At 47.6% G+C, this 23046-nt stretch overlaps 1 protein-coding gene across 3 annotated transcripts in view; it reads right to left on the reverse strand.

Moving 5' to 3' along the window:
* Positions 1–15987, reverse strand: part of MPP2 (MAGUK p55 scaffold protein 2) — a 67447-nt gene extending 51460 nt beyond the window's left edge. The window contains exons 1-2 of one of the 3 annotated variants that reach the window (XM_083709488.1): positions 15854–15987; positions 468–576 (exon numbers count right to left, since the gene is read on the reverse strand). In XM_083709488.1, the coding sequence (XP_083565614.1) occupies positions 468–498 (31 nt within the window). In that variant the 5' untranslated portion in view covers positions 499–576; positions 15854–15987. Of the gene's footprint in view, positions 1–467; positions 577–9417; positions 9436–15853 lie in introns of those variants that run through there. The other 2 variants (XM_083709489.1, XM_083709490.1) reach the window with 2 other exon arrangements.
* Between the last annotated feature and the right edge of the window lie 7059 nt (positions 15988–23046).

Below are 23046 nucleotides of genomic sequence, written 5' to 3' on the forward strand. Positions count from 1 at the left end.
CTATAGCTGCTTTTGCAAGCTCCACCCCCCCCCCACCATCATCAAGGAAACTTTTCCCACCTGGATTCGACTGTCAAGGTGTGCTCGCAAGTGTTTGGTTCCAGCCGTAGCCCCGCATACTTGCAGGCAGTCGTAAAATGGTACAAAGCAGATATTTGAGGAATAATCTGTAGCACAGCCGTACCTTGTAAGTTGAACAGAATCCATTCCGGAAGTCCCTTCGACTTCCAAAATGTTTGGAAACCAAAGCCCGGCTTCTGATTGGCTTCAGGAAGCTCCTGCAGCCAATCGGAAGCCCCGGCAGACGTTCAGCTTCCAAAAACAGTTCGCAAACCGGAACAGTCGCTTCTGGGTTTGCGGCGTTTGGGAGCCAAAACGTTCAAGAACTAAGCTGTTTGAAAACCAAGGTACGACTGTACTTGGAGTGGAGCAGGTTTGGGGATGCTGAGATAGGAGCAAATCTTTACCTGTCTCTGAGTCGGTGGAAGCAACAGGCATCTCAGCAGCTGGGGGGGTTTGCGCAGTGTCAGAAGTTCAGGTGGCTGGCGTTCCTTCTGATGAGTCTTCTTGGCGGTGCTGTGAAGAGGAGAGAAATGGAACAACTGATAGATGGTCTAGGGCAGGCACGTCCAACTCCCAAGAGATTGCGATCTACTCACAATATAAAAAAAACTGACAGTGATCTATGCTTTTAGGGAGCCAAAGTTCTTGAGCTTTTTTTGGTGGAGAGAAATAACTAGGAGACCACAGATCGACCTGTTGGACATGCCTAGTCTAGGGCATGAGGAGGACAGCTTCCAGCCTATCTTGTCTGTGCCTACAACCACAAGATCTGCCAAATGCAGAAACGCACCTAGAATTAAAGAACAGGGAACTCCGAACATGCTTTGAATCTAGGGCCAGAACGGAGCTGAGCTTACAAAACCAGCTCTCATTTCCAGAAAGCTGGGGAGGAGTCAGTCGAGGCCACCAAGAGGCGCATTCAGAGGGTCTACTGTACTGAACCCAGGGACAGCAAATGCCTGTCATGGGCTGGCTGGACACAGAGGAATGGTGGGAGGCACCAGCTGGGGAGCCCCCAAAGGAAGAAGGCTCAGAAACTGGAGAGTGGTAGTGGGAGGACAATGAGTGGTCAGAGGGAGGAGATTGGGAGAAAGAAGTGTCAGAAGATGAAGGGGTGACAGGGCTTAGTGAGCAGGGAGAGTCTATGGCAGAGAGAAGTCCAGAATCAGCAGCAGAAGAGGAGGGAGGCCAAGAGGCAGAGATGAGTCAGACTAGTGAAGAAGCTCCCCTCCCACCAAGTCTCCCAGAACCAGAAGAGGTATGAAGAGAGAGCAGCAGAGACAGGCACGGCGGTGTAGTCTCAGACTGCTTGGGAAAGACCATGGGGAGGAGGAGATTTAGGCAGCCAGGGACCTTCTTCTCCCACAACTGCCTCATAGGGGCAAGCCCTACCTTGAGAAGAGCTGCTGTGCTCATTAGGCCTCGCGCCCCTGAGCAGTAAGTTCACTTACTCTGTGTGATTTATTGCTGGCTGACTCCCTGACCATGCCCTGGTCCCTGAGCTTTCATTGTTGAGGATCACTTCCCCTACTGGTAACTGGTCGAGGACCTAATGTCCATAATGGGCGGAGCCAATGTCAGTGGTGGGTGGAGCCAGAACTAAAGACAGGTGGGTCTCTCTGCGCTCTCTGCTTAAGCTTTGGTGTTGGAAAGCTTCTCTTTAAGAGCTTTTTAAAAGCATTAAAAAGCAGGATGAGATTGTCTACCCACACTGCTAACAGGACCAAGCCTAGGTTTCAGGCAAAAAAAACCCTCCCAGTGGACCCCCTACCTATGTTTTGAAGATCAGCACTCCAGGAAAGGAAGTGAACACTTTCTTCCCTTAACCTTTCTAAGCTCTACAATCATCGGAATCTGTAGCTCCTTAGAAACTAGTCGGCTAAGAAATCTCAACAGAGACAATCATCTTATGGGGACCTAATAGTTCAAAACACACGGCTGGGGGTTATAAGACATGAGTTCATAAGTCTGTCTCCTGCATCTCCCCCCTCTCATTTGATTCAGCTTTGGGATGCTGTCCTTTTGGGTTTACAGTGGTGCCCCGCAAGACGAATGCCTCGCAAGACGAAAAACCCGCAAGACGAAAGGGTTTTCCATTTTTTGAGGCACTTCGCAAGACGAATTTCCCTATGGGCTTGCTTCGCAAGAAGAAAGCCCATAGGGAAATCTCCGGGGACCTCTTTTAAATGCTGGCGGTGGGGAGCAAAGCCTTCCCCCCCCCCCTCCGGCCTTCAGAAGAGGTCCAGGAAGGCCGGCGGGGGCCGAAAGGCTTTGCTCCCCACCGCCAGCATTTTAAAAGCAGTCCGGGATAGCAGGGAAGCGCTTCCCCCCTTCCAGGACCTCTTCTGAAGGCGGGCAGGGGGTGAAAGTCTTTGCTCCCCCCTGCCTGCCTTCCCGGGAGAGCGGAGAAACGCAGCGTGTTTCTCCGCTGTCCCGGACAGCTTTTGAAGGCAGGCAGGGGGGAGCAAGGACTTTTGCCCCCCGCCAGCCTTCAGAAGAGGTCCTGGACAAAGGTCTTTGGCCCCCCTGCCTGCCTTCCCAGGGGCTTTTAAGAGCGGACGGCTTTTGAAGGCAGGCGGAGGGGAGCAAAGACTTTCGCCCCCCGCCAGCCTTCAGAAGAGGTCCAAAGTCTTTGTCCCCCCTGCCTGCCTGCCTTCCCGGGGGCTTTTAAATCGCCCCGGGACAGCTTTCGCTGCCGCCCGCCAGCATTTTAAAATGCTGTCCCGGGGTTTTTTAAAATGCTGGGGGTGGGAAGAAAAGCCCTTGTCCCCCCCCCTCAGCCTTCAGAAGAGGTCGGGGGACAGACTGTCCCGGACCTGGTCTGAAGGCGGTTTCCATAGGAACGCATTAATTGATTTTTAATGCATTCCTATGGGAAACCGTGCTTCGCAAGACGAAAAACTCGCAAGACGAAAAAACTTGCGGAACGAATTAATTTCGTCTTGCGAGGCACCACTGTATTCCATTTGCAGAGTTGTGATTGCTGCTTGCAAGCCTATGGAGACGCTTCTGACGGAAGCAGTAGACTCAGGATGCTCGGGATAAGGCATTCGACTCCATCGCGGGGGATTTGCCTGCAGCAGCGCTTCTCACTATACTGCTTATGATTTTTGGATTGTTTTCTTTTTGCATCTCTTGGCAGATCTTGGACTGCTCCCTGTGATTTCCCTGTACAGGATGGGCTTTATTCGTTGCATCCTCTCCCTTCTCGAAACTGGAGCTGAACAGCTCAACAGATGCTCACACTCAAAGCATAAAAATAGTTCTAAGCTAGCTACTAACCATAAGCAGGCGAAGCGGCTTTTCAAACCTCGTGCAGCTTTACCTATTTAAAACCAGGTTGCTACAAGCGGTTGAGCAGCCTGCACCAACATGCTGCCCTCAAAATATTCTTGGATTCCAGCTCCCAGCTGGCCAATGGTCAGGATGATGGAAGTTGTAGTCTGACAGCATACAGAAGGCACCAGAGTGGGGAGGCTGGGGTACAATAACAGTGCTGGGTTTGCATCAGGGAGGCCCATGGTTCAAATGAGATGCTTGTGTCCTCTAGGCTCAGGTCGAGAAATGAGTGTTGTGGGCTTGGCAATGCTTGCCACCTAGAAGAAGAGGTGAGCATTAGATGCCCTCAAAGATAGTCTTCCCACTTTGATTAAAATATGAACGGCAAAAATCCATTTCTAGACTTACACATCCTTTGGGAGTACAGTGGTACCACGGGTTAAGTACTTAATTCGTTCCGGAGGTCCGTTCTTAACCTGAAACTGTTCTTAACCTGAGATACCACTTTAGCTAATGAGGCCTTCCGCTGCCACCGCTGCACGATTTCTTTTCTCATCCTAAAGCAAAGTTCTTAACCCGAGGTAATATTTCTGGGTTAGCGGAGTCTGTAACCTGAAGCGTATGTAACCTGAAGCGTAGGTAACCCGAGGTACCACTGTATAACGCTGAGGACCCACCCCCAGAAGGGACCACATGCCATCTCCAGGCAAGGGATAGATGAATCTGTCAATATGGTTTCTCTCTCTTTCCCCCCTCCCCCCAATCTTCAGTTCTTCACATTTCTGCATCAGTTTGCAAATTATTCGAGTTGTTTGCATTTAAGTGCAAACTGAATTTAATCTCGCCCCCATCCCAACAGCAAGGAGGCCTCCCTGTGGAGAGCATTCCACAAATAGGGAGCCACTGCAGAAAAGGCCCTGCTCTTGTGTTGCCGCCCTCTGAACCTCTTGTGGAGGAGGCACACAAAGAGGGGTCTCAGAGGATGGTTGCAGAGTCCAGGTTGGTTCATATGGGGGGAGGTGGTCCTTGAGGTATTGCGGTCCCAGGAAGACCATGAGGGAACCTAAAAAGGTTCCCAACCCCTTCTCTGTCAGGATAATATTCCACAACCAGGGCTGATGAAGGCACATGAGCCCAACTCTCCCCAAAGTGACACATGTTAACCACTGCATTGCCCTTTGCCAGCTCACCATCTTGTAACTGTTAGTGGAACATAATAAACTGGGGAGCAGGCACTACTCTTTCAGAATTATATCTGGAAAGGTGAACCTGTGGCCCTCCTGCTGTCATTGCACTCCAACTCCCATCAGCCCCAGTCAGCACAGCCAGTGGTCAGGGATGATGAAGGATGTAGTACAACAACAAATTAACATCCCAATTTGTATTACTTATGATCAACATATGGAAATGAGAGCTGGACCATAAAGAAGGCTGATCGCCAAAGAATTGATGCTTTTGAATTATGGTGCTGGAGGAGACTCTTGAGAGTCCCATGGACTAAGAAGATCAACCCTATCCATTCTTAAGGAAATCAGCCCTGAGTGCTCACTGGAAGGACAGATCCTGAAGCTGAGACTCCAATACTTTGGCCACCTCATGAGAAGAGAAGACTCCCTCGAAAAGACCCTGATGTTGGGAAAGATCGAGGGCACAAGGAGAAGGGGACGACAGGGACGAGATGGTTGGACTGTGTTCTCGAAGCTACCAGCATGAGTTTGACCAAACTCCGGGATGCAGTGGAAGACAGGAGTGCCTGGCGTGCTCTGGTCCATGGGGTCACGAAGAGTTGGACACGACTAAACAACTAAACAACAACAACATGATCAACATAGTTGCTGGTATTTGGGGGCTATGGGGGCTACAATGATGAGCTTCTCCTGAGCTTCAGGTTTCACTTCTACACCTTCCAGGGTTTCAGCAAACAGAAGCCACGCAATTTGCAGGCTTCTCTTTCCAAGCAAGCCACTTAAAAAATAAATAAAAACACAAGCCAAGGAAATTGCCCTGGCCGGTCACCCCTAAGACGCTCCATTATTAATGCAGCCCTCGCTGACAGCTCGCAAGAGAAATCTCAACCTGGTCTTCTGGCGGCAGAGGGAAATAATCCATCACACAGCCAACATGCCCACGAGCAGGGGCTCCATCAATAACCGAGGGATCAATAGTACTCTGGGGACGGAGGAGTCACATCCCTTTTGCTAATGGACTCGTAGATGTTTGGTGGGGCCCGAAGGCAGACCTGGATCCAGAATCTGGGAGAGAGGGAGTCAAGCGACCCGGCTAAACTGGAATAGGTTGAATGTGCAAAATGAGAATTCTCTCAGGCTGCATCTTATCTGATTGAGATACTCTGTGCAAAGTTGAAATGGTGAGCTGCTAGAATCATCTAGTCCAACCTCCTGCCATGCAGGAAGCTTTTGCCCAACATGGGGCTCAAACCCACAACCTTGAAATTCATACTCTACTGAGCTCTGGCAAATGCCCCCCTTCTGGAGCTGGCCTTCTGCACATGCCCAGAGACACCTATATCACCTCCTTACTCACAGCTTCCTAGGCTAGCAGATTCCAAGGAAGGACCCTGGTGAACATTTCCTGAATACTACCCTCAGCCACTTAAATTAGGGATATTGAAACCCGCAAGGAAGAATTTTGTCTTTTGATCTAGTGGGGGTGGGAAGCACAATGGATTTCTTTTGGAAACCCTTTTGGATCTTTGGTCTTGAATTATCAGAGGATTGCTTCCATTACAGCCGGGCCTCAGATATAATCACACATGCATATTCTGTCTCCAGCTCCGCTACATCATGGATCTGTAGTCTAAAGACTGCGTAAATATCTTGAGCAGGTATTTTTACATCCTTGCTGCCTGAACTAAGCAGCTAAAAACGTTACAGCATTTTGCAAATGTTTTCTAAGCATTTTAAAGATGCCAGTTTTATAAAATCTTAAGATCCCAATGGGAAAAACTGTAAAGCAAAGTGCAAATGTTTTTCTGGCAGCAGAGGCAGCCAGGAAACTTCAAGAACACTTTTTCTGCACTGATTTGATGATCTGGGCTACACATAAATACAGCCGTACCTTGGTTCTCGAACATAATCCGTTCCGGAAGTCTGTTCGACTTCCAAAAACATTCGAAAACCAAGGCATGGCTTCTGACTGGCTGCAGGAATTTCCTGCACTCAATTGGAAGCCGAGGAAGCTACGTTGGATTTTTGGCATCCGAAAAATGTTTGCAAACCGGAACACTCACTTCCCGGTTTGCAGCGTTTGGGAGCAAAAACATCCAAGTACCAAGGCGTTCGAGAACCAAGGTACGACTGTAGTCCGATCATGGAAATTGCCTGCAATAGAATGTTTTAATCAGTCTGGAGCTGGAAATGAAGGTCAACTTTCTTCTAAAATTCTTGCAAGCATATAAATATAATCAATTGGCTATTTACGATCCATGGAAAGGCATCCCTGGAGAAAGGGACAGAAGAAACAGGTTGGCTGCAGGAAATACCTTTGTAAAGTAAGCTATGTGACAGGCACACACAGAATCGAAAGGTTTCTACATACAGTACACATCAGCTCACACCATCTTTCCATCTTCTAGCCAGCAGAGCAAGAAATACTCTTTACAGCAGGTCAAAGGTGCATTCTGTTAGCCAGGCAAAAGCACTCAAAGACGGTGTGGAGCAACACTGGGGAAAATATCACCCGGGGTATTTCCCAAGGGCCAGACAGAGAGACCTGGGGGTCACATTCAGCTTCACATTCAGCTTGCCCATCTCTGGTCTAACAAGAAATGGAATTTATTGTCGGGATGAGAGCATGGAGAGAGAGCCAGAGGGTTTCTGAGCTGGCAGAGAGGCTAGCTGGAAATCAGAGTAGCGAAACACAGTGTGAAAGGCAGGGACCTCAGCCCAGTATACCTGAAGGAGCGTCTCCACCCCCTTCATTCAGCCCAGACACTGATGTCCAGCTCCGAGGGCCTTCTGGCGGTTCCCTCCCGCGATGGGGTTAGCTTCTGTTGCTCGGTTCCTGCTCCTGCCAACCTAGCAGTTCAAAAGCACGTCAAAGTGCAAGTAGATAAACAGGTACCGCTCCAGTGGGAAGGTAAACAGTGTTTCCGTGCACTGCTCTGGTTCGCCAGAAGCAGCTTAGTCATGCTGGCCACATGACCCGGAAGCTGTACACCGGCTCCCTCGGCCAATAAAGCGAGAGGAGCGCCACAACTCCTGAGTCGGCCACGACTGGACCTAATGGTCTGCCAGTTGCCACCTGCCTGTCTGCATACTTACAAGCAGTCCAGGCTTGATGAGAGATTTGTTGAAGGCTGTGACGTTTTATTTTAGAATCAATGGTGATTGAGTACTTGTTTATTCCACATAGTCCAAACACCATCGAGATCTTGCGTATTTTTAGTCCCTGAAAAGTGCTTCTTGGGGAACTGGTTCCGTTCCAAAAACCACAGATTGATTCTGCTTTACCCCATAATGTGTTCATTGGAAAACAGATGAAGGTGGTCTGTGCATTGTGTGTGGTGTGTGTGTGTTTGTGTTTGTGTGTGTATCCATACCTGCCCCATGATGTTGTGGCTGGGTGTGCACCGCCAGGGTGGATTTGATTTAAATCAAATTGATTTAAATCACAATTTAAATCACTAGTCAGTAAGACTTGATTTAAATCTGTTTGTTTGTTTGTTTTTACAGAAAGACTCATTCTTGCTGGTATAATCTTAATATTTACAACCAGATGAAGGTTTCATTTTTGGACTAATAAATTTTCAGAGTAGTTTTTACAAGTTATATCAAAAATTACCGACTCGGTTATACTGTTAGAAATACATAGACCGATAATTATAAAATTATTGCTAGGTTTAATAAGTTAACTCTTTTAACTTTTCTGCTGTGCTTTATTGGAAGGAGAAAAATAATCATTTCCTTCATAACAATTTAAACAATTTATTTAACTAAAACAGTAACATTACATTTCTATCTTTAGAAAGTTTTTTTCCTCCAAAAGCATTTTATTTTAAAATCTGATTTAAATTTTAAAAATCTGATTTATTTATTTATTTAAAAAATATCATTGATTTCTATCCACCCTGATCACCGCTTCTTCCTCTTCTGTTCACCTGGGGCATGAGCAGGGAGGAAAAGGTAAACCTCATCTAAGAGTGGATTTTCAAGCACATATCAAGGAACCATCGAATCACAGAACTATCGAGTTGCAAGGGACCCTCAAGGGTCATCCAGTCCAGCCCTTGGCAATGCAGAAATCTCAAACTTAAGCACCCATGACAGATGGTCGTCCAACCTCTGCTATAAAAAACAAACCAGTGAAGCCCACCAGTTTTTGAGGGAGTCCGTTCCCCTGTCCAACAGCTTCCACCACCTGAAAGTTCTTCCTGGGACCCCTGACTATTAGGTCCAGTCGTGGCCGACTCTGGGGTTGTGGCGCTCATCTCGCTTTATTGGCCGAGGGAGCCGGCGTACAGCTTCCTGGCCATGTGGCCAGCATGACTAAGCCGCTTCTGGCGAACCAGAGCAGCACATGGAAACGCCATTTACCTTCACACCAGAGCGGTATCTATTTATCTACTTGCACTGTGACGTGCTTTCGAACTGCTAGGTTGGCAGGAGCAGGGACCGAGCAACGGGAGCTCACCCCATCACAGGGATTCGAACCACCGACCTTCTGATCGGCAAGTCCAAGCTCTGTGGTTTAACGCACAGCGCCACCTGGTAGTTAGTCACAATTCCCTTTCTTGAAACTTGAATCCACCCCAACCATCGGGGATGGCAGGATCCAAACCACAGCTGTCAACTTTTCCCTTTTCTTGCGAGGAATCCTATTCGGAATAAGGGAACTTCCCTTTTAAAAAGGGAAAAGTTGACAGCTATGATCCAGACTCAATCTAGGCTGAAAGCAGCGCACTCAGGATGAGCATGCACAATTCCAGATTGAGGGGAAAATGACATTTTTGTGCTGCAAGCAGGTTAGTGCCTACGCCGCCATAGTCTCTAGGGAAGCATCAATCTCATCGTAAAACAGCTCTCTCTCACACACACCGGCAGATACAAATCCTACCTACTCACTCAGCAGCCTCCTCCAGCCTTTTTTCCCATCCCCAGCAGCTGAAAAGGATTCCAACATCATCCATTCAAAAGCAGTAGCCTTCTGGATTATAGGAGCCTGATTTCACGTGACAAGCTAGGACCTGCCATGGGGCTGGGGGGGGGGGGAGGAAGGGGGAAATCGTAGGCTGCTGAGCTGCTCTGTGCTGCCAGCCTATCACCACATTCCCCCTTATGTAAGACCCTGCTCCAGTCAGCCTGCTGGAAAGCTCCAATGTTTGCTGCTCTTTGTTTTCAAAGAAAAACACACAAATGCCCTCTTTATTGTCAGCGGTTTTCGAAACGGACAGAAGCGGTACCACGGAGAGAGCCATTTTGAGGATGAGAAGAGCGCAGCTGAAATATAATTTCATACGCATTTTTTAAAAAAGAATCGCTGAGATTTAGTTTCCATTATTGTTCCGCTTTTGTCAACACCACACTTAAATGGTTGCTTTTTTCTCTTTTTAAAGTCCTCTTATCCTTGGGAATTCTTAAGAAATCGTTTTAGGTGTCAGCGTGCAACTCATCCCTCCCCCACCACAACCCCCCACCCAGTCCATTCATTCCTATAACTATAAATCTTGAAACTGCAATTAGAATACAGCGGTACCTCGGGTTAAGTACTTAATTCATTCCAGAGGTCCATACTTAACCTGAAACTGTTATTAACCTGTTATTAACCACTGTATGAGCTTTGATTTGCAAGAAAACTGTAGGGTTTGTGCCACCACTTCCCCTGCCCCACTCCAACCATTTTCACCTCTAGAATGCCGAAATCATGGTAAATCACTTTTGTGTATTATAGAATCATAGAATTGTAAAATTGGACCAGGGGTCATCTAGTCCAACCCCAACATGGTTCTCAAACCCACAACCCTGAAATTAAGAGTCCCGTGTTTTGCCAACTGAGTTATATACAAAGCTATATAAGCTATTATGAATTAAATAATAGTTCTTAAAAACTATTTATTTAAAAGCATGGGACGCGGATGGCGCTGTGGTCTAAACCACTGAGCCTCTTGGGCTTGCCGATCAGAAGGTCGGTGGTTCGAATCCCTGTGACGGGATGAGCTCCCATTGCTTGGTCCCTGCTCCTGCCAACCTAGCAGTTCGAAAGCACCTCAAAGTAAAAGGTAAAGGTAAAGGTACCCCTGCCCGTACGGGCCAGTCTTGACAGACTCTGGGGTTGTGCGCCCATCTCACTCAAGAGGCCAGGGGCCAGCGCTGTCCGGAGACACTTCCGGGTCACGTGGCCAGCGTGACATCGCTGCTCTGGCGAGCCAGAGCCGCACACGGAAACGCCGTTTACCTTCCCGCTGGTAAGCGGTCCCTATTTATCTACTTGCACCCGGAGGTGCTTTCGAACTGCTAGGTTGGCAGGTGCTGGGACCGAGCAGCGGGAGCGCACCCCGCCGCAGGGATTCGAACCGCCGACCTTTCGATCGGCAAGTCCTAGGCGCTGAGGCTTTAACCCACAGCGCCACCTGCGTCCACAGCGCCGCTCCTGCCAACCTAGCAGTTCGAAAGCACCTCAAAGTGCAAGTAGATAAATAGGTACCTCTCTGGCAGGAAGGTAAACGGTGTTTCTGTGCGCTGCTCTGGTTTCGCCAGAAGCGGCTTAGTCATGCTGGCCACATGACCCGGAAAAACTGTCTGCGGACAAATGCCAGCTTCCTCGGCCTTTAAAGCAAGATGAGCGCTGCAACCCCAGAGTCATCTGCGACTGGACTTAACTGTCAGGGGTCCTTTACCTTTCCCCCCCTTAAAAACTAAAGACTTTCTGCCCACAAGGCAAGCCAAGAGGCGCTTTATTTTCTACCGTATGAGAACCCCGACAAATCAAAAATAGACACAAAATACTGGGGGTGGTTCCTAGTAATGCCACGTTTCGCTAATCAACTTTCTAAAAGTATGCAATGTCTGTGCCTGGACCGCAGCAGGGGCTAGGACATCTGCAGCTTTGAAAATTGTGCAGAAGAGGGAATTGTAGCAGGTGAAACTTGTTGTGTCAATACCAGAGGTGGGGAAACGATTTCAGCTGAAGGGCCACATGCCCCTTCTGGGCAACCGTTTGGGGGCCACATTGTCAGTGGTGGGCGGGGCCAGGGCCAAAAGTGGGTGGAGTAATAATTGCAATTTTTGCCTATGTAAGTAGGCTCATTTGTACACACAGTCGCATGCACCTCTTTCATACTAACTAGACAAAAATATCTGGGGGTGCAAATCAGGACCAGTGAAGGTTGTAACCTGAGGGGGGGGATCTGAGGGTCACCTACAGACCACTGATGGGCCACAGGTTCCCTTCTCTTGCTACAGAGTCGCACCAACCCAGTTCCCTCTTTGCCTCTCTTACATCTACCTGGCGAAGGTGTGCTTATTCACACATATGTCCAAAGACTATTGTTTTCAATCATCCCTGCCCAATGAGTATACTCACTGGGTCAGATGGGAGTTGGACATGGGTAGGCAAATCCAGGGGCTGGATCCGGCCCAATCACCTTCTCAATCCGGCCCATGGATGGTCCAGGAATCAGCGAGTTTTTACGTTAGTAGAATGTGCCCTTTTATTTAAAATGCATCTCTGGGTTATTTATGGGGCATAGGAATTCGTTCATTTTTATTTTTATTTTCAAAATATAGTCCGGCCCCCCACAAGGTCTGAGGGACAGTGGACCGGCCCCCTGCTGAAAAAGTTTACTGACCTCTTGAGCTGAAGAATAAGAGCATCTAGTGAACAACAGGTTCCTGTCCAGACCCAGATAGTAAGTATGATACCGATACGATGGCACTCTCACCAGCAAAAACTAGGGCAACAGCGTGGTTTGGGTGACAGACTAGAGGCCGATTTACACCTTGCACTTAAAGCACACCCAACACACGTTTAAAGCAGATGGCTACCCCACAAGAATTCAGGGAACTGTAGTTCTCAGCAGCGCCGGATTCAGTTCCCCTGCACAGGGCACTGAGAGCATGCACAGAATGGAAGGTGAGAGAGGGGAGGGCACCAAATTGTGTCCTTGCTCAGGGTGCTGTATTACCAAAGTCCCAACCCCCGCCCCGTTCCTAAGATTTTTTTTGGGGGGGGTGGAGGGTTGTTCATGGGCTTTAAATACATGGTGCCATAAAACTTAGGGAACAAGCTGTACTACCAAATTAATTAAGGTTTCAAATGACAATTTTAGGTTATATTTTAGTGATCAGGATTTTATATATATTTTTAACTGCCACTATATTTGTATTGTCTCTGTTATACCCAATTGCAATTCATTGTATTCCTGTTCTGTTTTATGATTATCCTGATGCATGGTGTGAATCTGCCCTAGGACTGGTAAGACCTGGGTTCAAATCCTCATTCAGTTATTTAAGTTCACTAGGAGACATTGGGCCAGTATCTCTTTCTGCCTCTCTGTCCCTGCCTTTCTCTCTGCCTAACCTACCTCTCAGGGTTGTTGCAAGGATAAACCAGGGAAGAGAGAACTGAATACATCACCCTTTTTTCTTTAAAATACATGATGGTATAGAAATGAAACGAATAATAATAATAATAATTTCCTTGGATAAGGATGGGATTAAAAATTAAAAGGAGCACAACTGAACTCGACGGAACTGTATTCTATAGAACAGTTTCAGAGCTGAAAGACTCACCAGAATGTCACACTGGCCATAGAATTATAAAGCTGGAAGGGACCTCAGAGGTCATCTAGCCCAACCCCCTACAATGCAGGAATCTCAGCTAAAGATGACAAATGACATGTTTCTTTATTGTAACTGTTACGATGACAATAACATTAATGGGGGGGGATAAAAAGGAGCACTCTTAGGCATTATGGCTCTCAAGTGCTACTCCCTTTCCTAAAATGGTTGACCTTTAACCTTCCACATCCCCCAAGACAGGGTAGGGCTTTTAATATATATATATGTGTGTGTGTGTGTGTGTGTGTGTGTGTGTATTGTCCCGCCTGGTTTAGGGTTGTATAGCATTTCAGGTCCTTTGATATTTCAGGGTGTACAACTCTAAACCAACAGGCTGTGGTGATGTATATACCCTGGGATAGCTCGGCTGGTAAAGCATGAGACTCTTCATCTCAGGGTTGTGGGTTCAAGTCCCACATAGGGCAAAAGTAGTCCTGCATTGCAGGGGGCTGGACTAGATGACCCTTCTAAAGGTAAAGGGACCCCTGACCATTAGGTCCAGTCGTGGCCGACTCTGGGGTTGCGGCGCTCATCTCGCTTTATTGGCCGAGGGAGCCGGCCTACAGCTTCCGGGTCATGTGGCCAGCATAACTAAGCCGCTTCTGGCGAACCAAAGCCACGCACGGAAATGCCGTTTACCTTCCCGCCGGAGCGGTACCTATTTATCTACTTGCACTTTGACATGCTTTTGAACTGCTAGGTTGGCAGGAGAAGGGACCGAGCAACGGGAGCTCACCCCGTCGCAAGGATTCAAACCACTGACCTTCTGATCGGCAAGTCCTGGTCTCTGTGGTTTAACCCACAGCGCCACCCGCATCCCTCAGATGACCCTTGTGGTCCCTTTTAACTCTACAGTGGTACCTCAGGTTACATACACTTCAAGTTACATACGCTTCAGGTTACAGACTCCGCTAACCCAGAAATAGTGCTTCAGGTTAGGAACTTTGCTTCAGGATGAGAACAGAAATCGTGCTCCGGCGGCGCAGCAGCAGCAGGAGGCCCCATTAGCTAAAGTGGTGCTTCAGGTTAAGAACAGTTTCAGGTTAAGAACGGACCTCCGGAACTAATTAAACACTTAACCCGAGGTACCACTGTACAATGTCTGTGACAATTATCCCCTTCCTCTCTGCCAGAAAAGAATGAGAAGAGGGACCCCACTTTGCAAGCCTCACCCAAAAGCAACCAAAATAAAAATCGTGATTGGAGGATAGGAGAAGGAAACCGAAAAACGGAGGCTGCAATGCTCTACCAGCTTGCTTGGGAGTAAACCATGTAGGACTTACTTCTGGGGTAAGGGCAGGTCTATGGCACTAGGAGCCAGCGTGGCACAGTAATAGTAATTTATTATTTGCACCCCACCCTTCTGGCTGGGTTTCCCCAGCCACTCTGGGCGGCTTCCAACAAAGATTCAAAATACATTAAAATGGGTTAAGAGTGTAGGACTAGGACCTAGGAGGCCAAGCTTCAAATCCCCACTCGGCCGTGAAGCTCGCTTGGTTGCGGCCTCCCTCGCTTGGTTGTAAAAGTAAAGGGACCCTTGACCATTAGGTCCAGTCGTGGCTGACTCTGGGGTTGCGGCGCTCATCTCGCTTTATTGGCCGAGGGAGCCGGTGTACAGCTTCCGGGTCATGTGGCCAGCATGACAAAGCTGCTTCTAGCGAACCAGAGCAGTGCATGGAAACGCCGTTTACCTTCCCGCCAAAGCGGTACCTATTTATCTACTTGCACTTTGACGTGCTTTCGAACTGCCAGGTTGGCAGGAGCAGGGACCGAGCAATGGGAGCTCACCCCGTCGCGGGGATTCGAACCGCCAACCATCTGATCAGCAAGTCCTAGGCTCTGTAGTTTAACCCACAGCGCCACCTGCGTCCCTTCGCAGGGTTGTAGTGGGGATTAAATAAGGGGAGACAGAAGAACCACGTATGCCCCCTTTGAGCTCCGTGGAGAGAAAAAGGATGGGATCAAACACAATCCATCTATCAATATGACCCACAAGCGGGGTATAGGGCGGTATACAAATTTAATTAAAAATAAAAATGATTAAATGATTAAAATAAAAAATAATTAATTAAAAATAATTCGATTAAATAATTAAATAGTTAAAATAAGAATAATTCAAGAGAAACCGGATTAAAAGCCGTCAGTAGCACCCAGAGCATCACCTTCCACCTGTTCCGGGGTGGGGAATGAATTGCAACGCCGAATTTCCACGCGCGCAGCAGCCATCATCAAAAGCAAGAGTAGGGGGCGGGGAGGAGGATGCAATGACGAGGAAAGGGACCCATTGCAAATGTTCAGATCATAAAGGGGTTGGGGGGCTGTGTGAAAGGCGCCCCTGCAACCTAGCGGCAAGAATTAAGGGGTGGGGTGGTCGGCGAGAGCTTGAAAATGAAGAGGCGCGTCTTCGCCATCAAAGACGAAGGTCTCTATTTCACACAAGAAGAGGGGGGGGGGTGTTAAAATCCGACTTGGGTGTCGGGGTCGCGTAATGCAAGCCTGGGATTGATAGCGTTGGAACTGACCGGTGTGTTTAGAGGAGGCGGCGGCGGGGGTAGAACGGAGAAGAGGGGAGGAAGATCAAAGACCCGGCGGGGGGGGAATTCCCACGTTGTTAGGCGCGCTCTGATTAAACACGCTCCATGGCGTGTAGGAAGGGGAAACGGCGTGAATGAATAGGGGAGGCAAAGAGGGAAAGGAACGCGGCCGCCGCTCACCTGCTTCGGTGCACAGGCGACGGAGACTCCGGAGGAGCGAGCGAGCGAGGCTGGGATGCGATGGGATGGATGGATGGATGGAGTCGCTGCGCTCCGAAGCCGCTGCGAATTCCCGCGGCTCTGGATCTGGCGAGGCGAGGCTCAGGACTGTCTCGCGTCGCTCCTCGGAGTGGCCTTTAGGGGGCAGCGCCTCCTTAAAAGGGCGACGCTCCCGGCAAAGGTGATTTCTCTGGGTCCCACCAGCCTTTATTTGTGCAAAAGCAGGGTTTGGGTTAAAGCAGAGACATCACCTTGCCAACAAAAGTCCGTATAGTTAAAGCTATGGTTTTCCCAGTAGTGATGTATGGAAGTGAGAGCTGGATCATAAAGAAGGCTGATCGCTGAAGAATTGATGCTTTTGAATTCTGGTGCTGGAGGAGACTCTTGAGAGTCCCATGGACTGCAAGAAGATCAAACCTCTCCATTCTTAAGGAAATCAGCCCTGAGTGCTCACTGGAATGACAGATCCTGAAGCTGAGGCTCCAATACTTTGGCCACCTCTTGAGAAGAGAAGACTCCCTGGAAAAGACCCTGATGTTGGGAAAGATGGAGGGCACAAGGAGAAGGGGAAGACAGAGGACGAGATGGTTGGATAGTGTTCTCGAAGCTACCAGCATGAGTTTGACCAAACTGCGGGATGCAGTGGAAGACAGGAGTGCCTGGCGTGCTCTGGTCCACGGGGTCACGAAGAGTCGGACACGACTAAACGACTAAACAACAACAACAATGCATACCTGCATCCTCGTTTGTCATTGGTGTTTGTGTGAGGGGTGTAAAATAGCCACCCTAAGCCACAATTGTGGGGCAAAAGGACAGAACCCCACTTATCTCAATGAGGAGGGTGCAATCTGACTTTTAGAAGACATCTGAAGGCAGCCCTGTTTCAGAAAGTTTTGAATGTTTGATGTTTAATTGTGTTTTTAATATTCTGTTAGGAGCTGCCCAGAGTGCCAGATGGGCGAGGTATAAATGATATTATTATTATTATTATTATTATTATTATTATTATCATCATCATCATCATCATCATCATCTTGCCACATTTTGAAGGAAACAGAGTAATCCAGGATAGCATCTAAAGAGCCCACCACCATCAAGTCCAAAGCCTAAAACAGCCTTATCCTCATTTTGATAAGTGTTTTCTATACTTTTCCTAATGATTTCTAGCATGGAATTTGTGTATTTTTGCAGCTGTCAAACACATGGCTGACATTATCTAGTAGGTCAGGGTTTTCTTATTGCCGTTATCGAAAATAAGCCCCATTGGATATGATTTCAGATCTAACAATCTGAAAAAGGGGGAAATAAAAGAAGTGACAAAATGCAGTTTTCACTTCATTTAAATTCTAATTATCTGATTGAGCCATAATTAAGTAAGGAAGACAGAAAGGGCTTCTGTGGGCAACACAGGTTCGCATCTGTGGAAAAGGAAACTGGACAAAATCGAAAAGAGATCACTTTTCCAACACGTCCACTGTGGCAGCAATGTAGTCCAACTTTTCTTCGCACAGACCTGGAGAAAAAAATAAAACAATCCAATATTTCCCAACAAATATATATATTGAGTCCACCGCCGCCACCACCCCCACTCCATGAAAACATTTCCAGGATGACCTGCCAGCCTCTACCACCACCTCCAAAAAATTAATATCAAAAGCAATATCAAAAGATTTTTTTAAAAAGCCAAGCAATGAATGGTGGTCAGTGGGAGCTGCAGATGAAGAACATTCTGCACTACACAGCAAAGGTTAAAAAAATAATAATTTAGCTCCATCTAGTGGGCATTTGTGGGAAATGGAACTGAAAAGAATGAGACAAGGTAAAGGTAAAGGGACCCCTGACTATTAGGTCCAGTCGTGACTGACTCTGGGGTTGCGGTGCTCATCTCACTTTATTGGCCGAGGGAGCCGGCGTACAGCTTCCAGGTCATGTGGCCAGCATGACTAAGCCACTTCTGGCGAACCAGAGCAGCGCACGGGAACACCATTTACTAACCGTAACCCACCGGAGCGGTACCTATTGATCTACTTGCACTTTGACATGCTTTCGAACTGCTAGGTTGGCAGGAGCTAGAACAGTGCAATGGGAGCTCACCCCGTGCAGGGATTCCAACCCCCGACCTTCTGATCGGCAAGTCCTAGGCTCTGTGGTTTAACCCACAGTGTCACCCGCATTTGCCTAGAACAGTGATGGGGGGGCAGCAGCAACATCCCCTGCCTGATTGCTTGCTGCCCCGGTCCAGCCTTTTCTCCCTCAGCGCCAGGGCCGCAGGGCTGCATTTAAAATAAAAACTGAGACTTTCCAGAAAACCACAAAGCTCACAAACTTGCAACTCGTGAAAAAGCAGCAGCACAAGAAATTGGAAAAAGCAAACCAACCGCATATGACTCAAAATCACAAGAAAACATAAATCAACACTGACCCTAACCCTAATTCTAATCCTGACCCTAACCCTAACGCCAGCCCTCCTCTCCTCCTCACTCCTCCCCCACCCCCAGCACAGAAGCTATGGTCCTATTGGGGTGATGTTGCACGTGCCCACAGAGAGGACTCTGAGTGCCCTCTCTGGCATGTGTGCCATAGGTTCACCACCACTGGCCTAGAACCATAGAATTGTCGAGTTGGAAGGGACCCTGGGAATCATGCCCACTAGAGCATGGCTTCCAGGGCAGTGTTGATGCTAGTCAACCAGAACCAGATGCCTCTGAGCATCTGCAGAGTGCCACTCTCTCACCATTGGCCACTCACGAAAACTGCCTTGACACATGCCAAGCGAGAGGAAAGATGTTCCTGGAGCTGAGCGCATGATGTTCACAAATGGCTCGTCTCATTTTGTAAGCGAAAATATAATAATATAAGTGAAAATAATAATAATAATAATAATAATAATAATAATAATAATAATAATAATAATAATAATTTATTTGTACCCCGCCCATCTGGCTGGGTTTCCCCAGCCACTCTGGTCTGCTTCCAACAAAGATTAAAGATACATTCAAATGTCACACATGAAAAACTTCCCTGAACAGGGCTGCCTTCAGATGTCTTCTAAATGTCAGGTAGTTGTTTATCTCTTTGACAACTGATGGGAGGGCGTTCCACTGGGCGGGCGCCGCTTCTCTGCTTCCCACACCAGCCCAGCTCCTAGAATCCAACTTACCAGGGCTGTTCATCAGTCAGTCTAGGCACTGGTCAGTCCAACATATAGCCTTCCATCTTTTGCCCGTGCCCTTGGGGATAGAAGTAAAGCGAATCAGTGCTTGTTTAGGCTGTGCATGCACAGAGAACGGCCCTTTGGGTCTTGTATTACTGGTCGTCCTCAGCAGGTGTGTGTTTCTGACACCTCAGTGTGGAGAAAGAAAATTGTGTTTGTGGAGTGCAGGCATAATAATAATAATAATAATAATAATAATAATAATATTTATATCCCACCCACCCCAGCCAAAGCCGGACTCAGAGTGGTTAACAACAGTAAAAATAGCACAATTTACATAAAATCACAGTCAATTAATTAAAATACATTCTAAAATCAATTCAAAATCAAATTCTGATAATAGGACCCATGGAGGGGATGGGGGAAGTCTCAAGATTCAGAGAAATCTCTTTAAACAGTGGTAGCTTGGTTTAAGAACAGCTTAGTTTATGAACAACTTGGAAACAACGCTGCAAACCCAGAAGTAGGTGTTTTGGTTTGTGAACTTTGCCTTGGAAGCAGAACATGTTGAGTATGTTCCATTTGTAAATTGAGCCCCCCGCTGCTATGGGAAAGCATGCCTTGGTTTGAGAATGCTTTGGTTTAAGAACGGACTTCGGGAATGGATTAAGTTCCTAAACCAGGGGTCAGCAAACTTTTTCAGCAGGGGGCCGGTCCACTGTCCCTCAGACCTTGGGGGGGGGGCGGAACTATATTTTGGAGGGGGGAAATGAATGAATTCCCGTGCCCCACAAATAACCCAGAGATGCATTTTTAATAAAAGGGCACATTCTACTCATGTAGTTAGCAAAAATGTATAAAACAAGTGCAAATACCTGCTGGAAATGTGAAGGAAAAAAAGGTACCTTTTATCATATGTGGTGGTCATGTAAGGTAATAAAAGCTTTCTGGGAAATGATATATAATGAACTGAAAATAATGTTAAAAATAACTTTTGACGCTGATTCCCGGACTGTCCGCAGGCCGGATTTAGAAGGCGATTGCGCCAGATCTTGCCCCCCCACCCCGAGCCTCAGTTTGCCTACCCATGCCGTAAACCAAGATACCACTGTACGGATATGTATTTGGTGCTGTTATAAAATTAGATTTGTAAAGTCAAATAAAAACATTTTCAAAGAGAGAGAGAGAGCAGGCAACCTCCCATCCATCTGTTCTAGAGAAACAGCCACTAACAGTGCCTCAATCCAGTGTCTCTCATCCAGCCCAGCACATCCACTGCCCCTCCTGCCGATGTAAAGGAGAAGCAGAGCTGCGTGTCATCAGTATATTCCTTAAAGGTAAAGGGTAAAGGGTCATGTGGCCAGCATGACTATGCCACTTCTGGCGAACCAGAGCAGTGCACGGAAACGCCATTTACCTTGGCCAGCATGACTAAACCGCTTCTGCACAATGGGACACTGTGACAGAAGCCAGAACGCAATGAAACACTGTTTACCTTCCCACCGGAGTGGTACCTATTTATCTACTTGCACTGATGTGCTTTCGAACTGCTAGGTTGGCAGGAGATAGAACAGAAAAATGGGAGCTCACCCCATTGTGGGGATTCGAACCCCCGACCTTCTGATCGGCAAGCCCAAGAGGCTCAGTGATTTAGACCACAGTGCCACCCGCGTCCCAGTATATTCCTTACATACTCCAAAACTATGGATGACCCCACTAACAGTGGTTTCATGTAGATAAACAGGATAGGAGACAACGCTTTTTACCTTCTCTCTTGCTCGATAAATCCTTCAAGTTGCTCTTCATAGTCTTCTAGGACTTCTAACGAAACATCAACATCCTTGTTTTCGGTTTGCTGAAGCATAAGAGCTGGTGTTCAGCCATCCAGATCAGCACATTGGGATGATATGTTCCACACGAAAGATACAGATTAGGTACACACTTGGACAGAATAGGTACACTGGCCCTGTTAAGTATGCATTAAGGACAAACTGGAGAGTGCTCTACGCCTCAACCCCCCCCCTAATGTTCTACTACTGACAGGCTTCAATAATATATAGCCTTGTTTTTATATATTAAGATTACCCTTCCTTCCCCACACAGTGATGTCTGGCAATTGTTATAAGTTCTGTACTAAGGTTTGTTTTTATTTCTCGTTCTCAGTTTGTCCAGCGTCACTTGTGCAGAGTTTATGTCAGCAGAGAGGTTGTTACTCTTCAAGACCAATGACCAAGGCTACACAGAATGTGGGGCCCTTCAAATGTCCTTTTTATTGCGCATTGGTGGTGATTTGTGCCCATAATGCTATTGTGATGGTCATATGTAATCCCACATTTGCATACCTCACAACATTTCTGGCGCCTAAATCGGGATGCTCCATTTTGGGGCTTGAGCTCTCGTGCATATGCAAGGGCGCAAGGCCGAATAACGGGCAGCTTTTGTTTCGGTGCTCTGGTGTGACCCAGCTGATTCGCTTCAGAGCGTTGGACCACAAACATATGTCTCTTCCAGTCCAGGGCTCCAGCATGACCCAGCTGACTCATACCAGAGGGAGCATTTTTTGGTCCGGTGCTCTGGAGTGGAGATTGACACCAGTTCCACACAGGAGCTGGGATTGGCTTTTGTGATTCTGGGAAGTCCATCTTAAAATGGGACCATTGAGGGGTATGCATTTGGTACCATTTCTTTGCTCCTGCAATGATTTCATGGCTGGGGTGGGCAGAGGAGGAATGGTGAAGACCGCCTCCTCAACCTGACCCTTCCAGAGAAGAAGGAGACAGTTCAGAATTGCAACAGGTGTTTGAGGGCGGTCACAGCTCAGAGGCAGATGAGGGGAAAAGATGGGAAATAATGGGAGAAGAGGAGGAGGAGGAGGAGGAGGAGGAGGAGGAAGAGGAGGAAGGCGACAGCTGATGGACACAGTGTCTTTAGAAAGCATTCCAGACACACACACCCTCTCCCAGAACATGGTGGGCCTTGAAAGTAGGAGAGCAAAGAGCTCAAAGGCAAAAGGCACTTTTCAGCACCCGTAGTGATGACTCATGAGAAGTGGGAGGGACGGAGGGAGTGGGGTTTGACTCTGAGCAACACCATGATTCTGAGAAGCCACATTCCCGAGCCTCTCTCTGTGAATATTGAACAAAAGCAGATGGTAAGAACTTTTCCTTGTCTTGTCAGTTCCTGGCAACCTGCCGAGGGGGCTGGTTCCTCTGTTGCCTGACAATACCCGTTTTCCAGGGAGTAAGCTCCACTAAACTATGACTTACTTCTAATTCTGAATAGGGCAAGTGTGGGATTTTGCTGTCAGCAGATGTGCTACAGAAACTGGTGATAACTGTTTGTTCAGAAGCAAATCCTCTTGTGCTCATATTGTGCTTAACCCCAACTTATAATGGAGAAAAGGACTGCAGATTGAATGCAAAGAAACCCTCGTGAACCCCAAACCTGCACATACTGGTGTGGGTGAGATTTGGTGGATTTCAAGGAAGCTCCAGGAATGGTTCAAAGTGTGTGGACTGTAGTTTGTTAAGGTCAGTGCTTTTTTTCTGGGGGGATGCAGGGGTACGCATACCCCTAAACATTTTGTGAATCTAATGGGGACGACTAAAACAAATTAAATTGGTGCTGTGAATTGTGGGTCTGTGATGGCTAAGTTTCAGTTCCCATGATTTATTGATACTGATGATGATGATGATTTATTTACACCCCGTTCATCTGCCTGTGTTTCCCCAGCCACTCTGGGTGGCTCCCAACAGAATATTAAAAACATGATAAAACATCAAACATAAAAACCTCCCTAAACAAGGCTGCCTTCAGATGTCTTCTAAAAGTCAGATAGTTGTTTATTTCCTAGACATCTGATAGGAGGGTATTCCACAGGGTAGGCGCCACTACCGAGAAGGCCCTCTGCCTGGTTCCCTGTAACCTCACTTCTTGCAGGGAGGGAACGGCCAGAAGGCCCTTGGCACTGGACCTCAGTTTCCAGGCTGAACAATGGGGG

Source organism: Podarcis gaigeae (genome assembly GCF_964106915.1).
Source record: "Podarcis gaigeae genome assembly, chromosome: 13".
NCBI lineage: Eukaryota > Metazoa > Chordata > Lepidosauria > Squamata > Lacertidae > Podarcis > Podarcis gaigeae.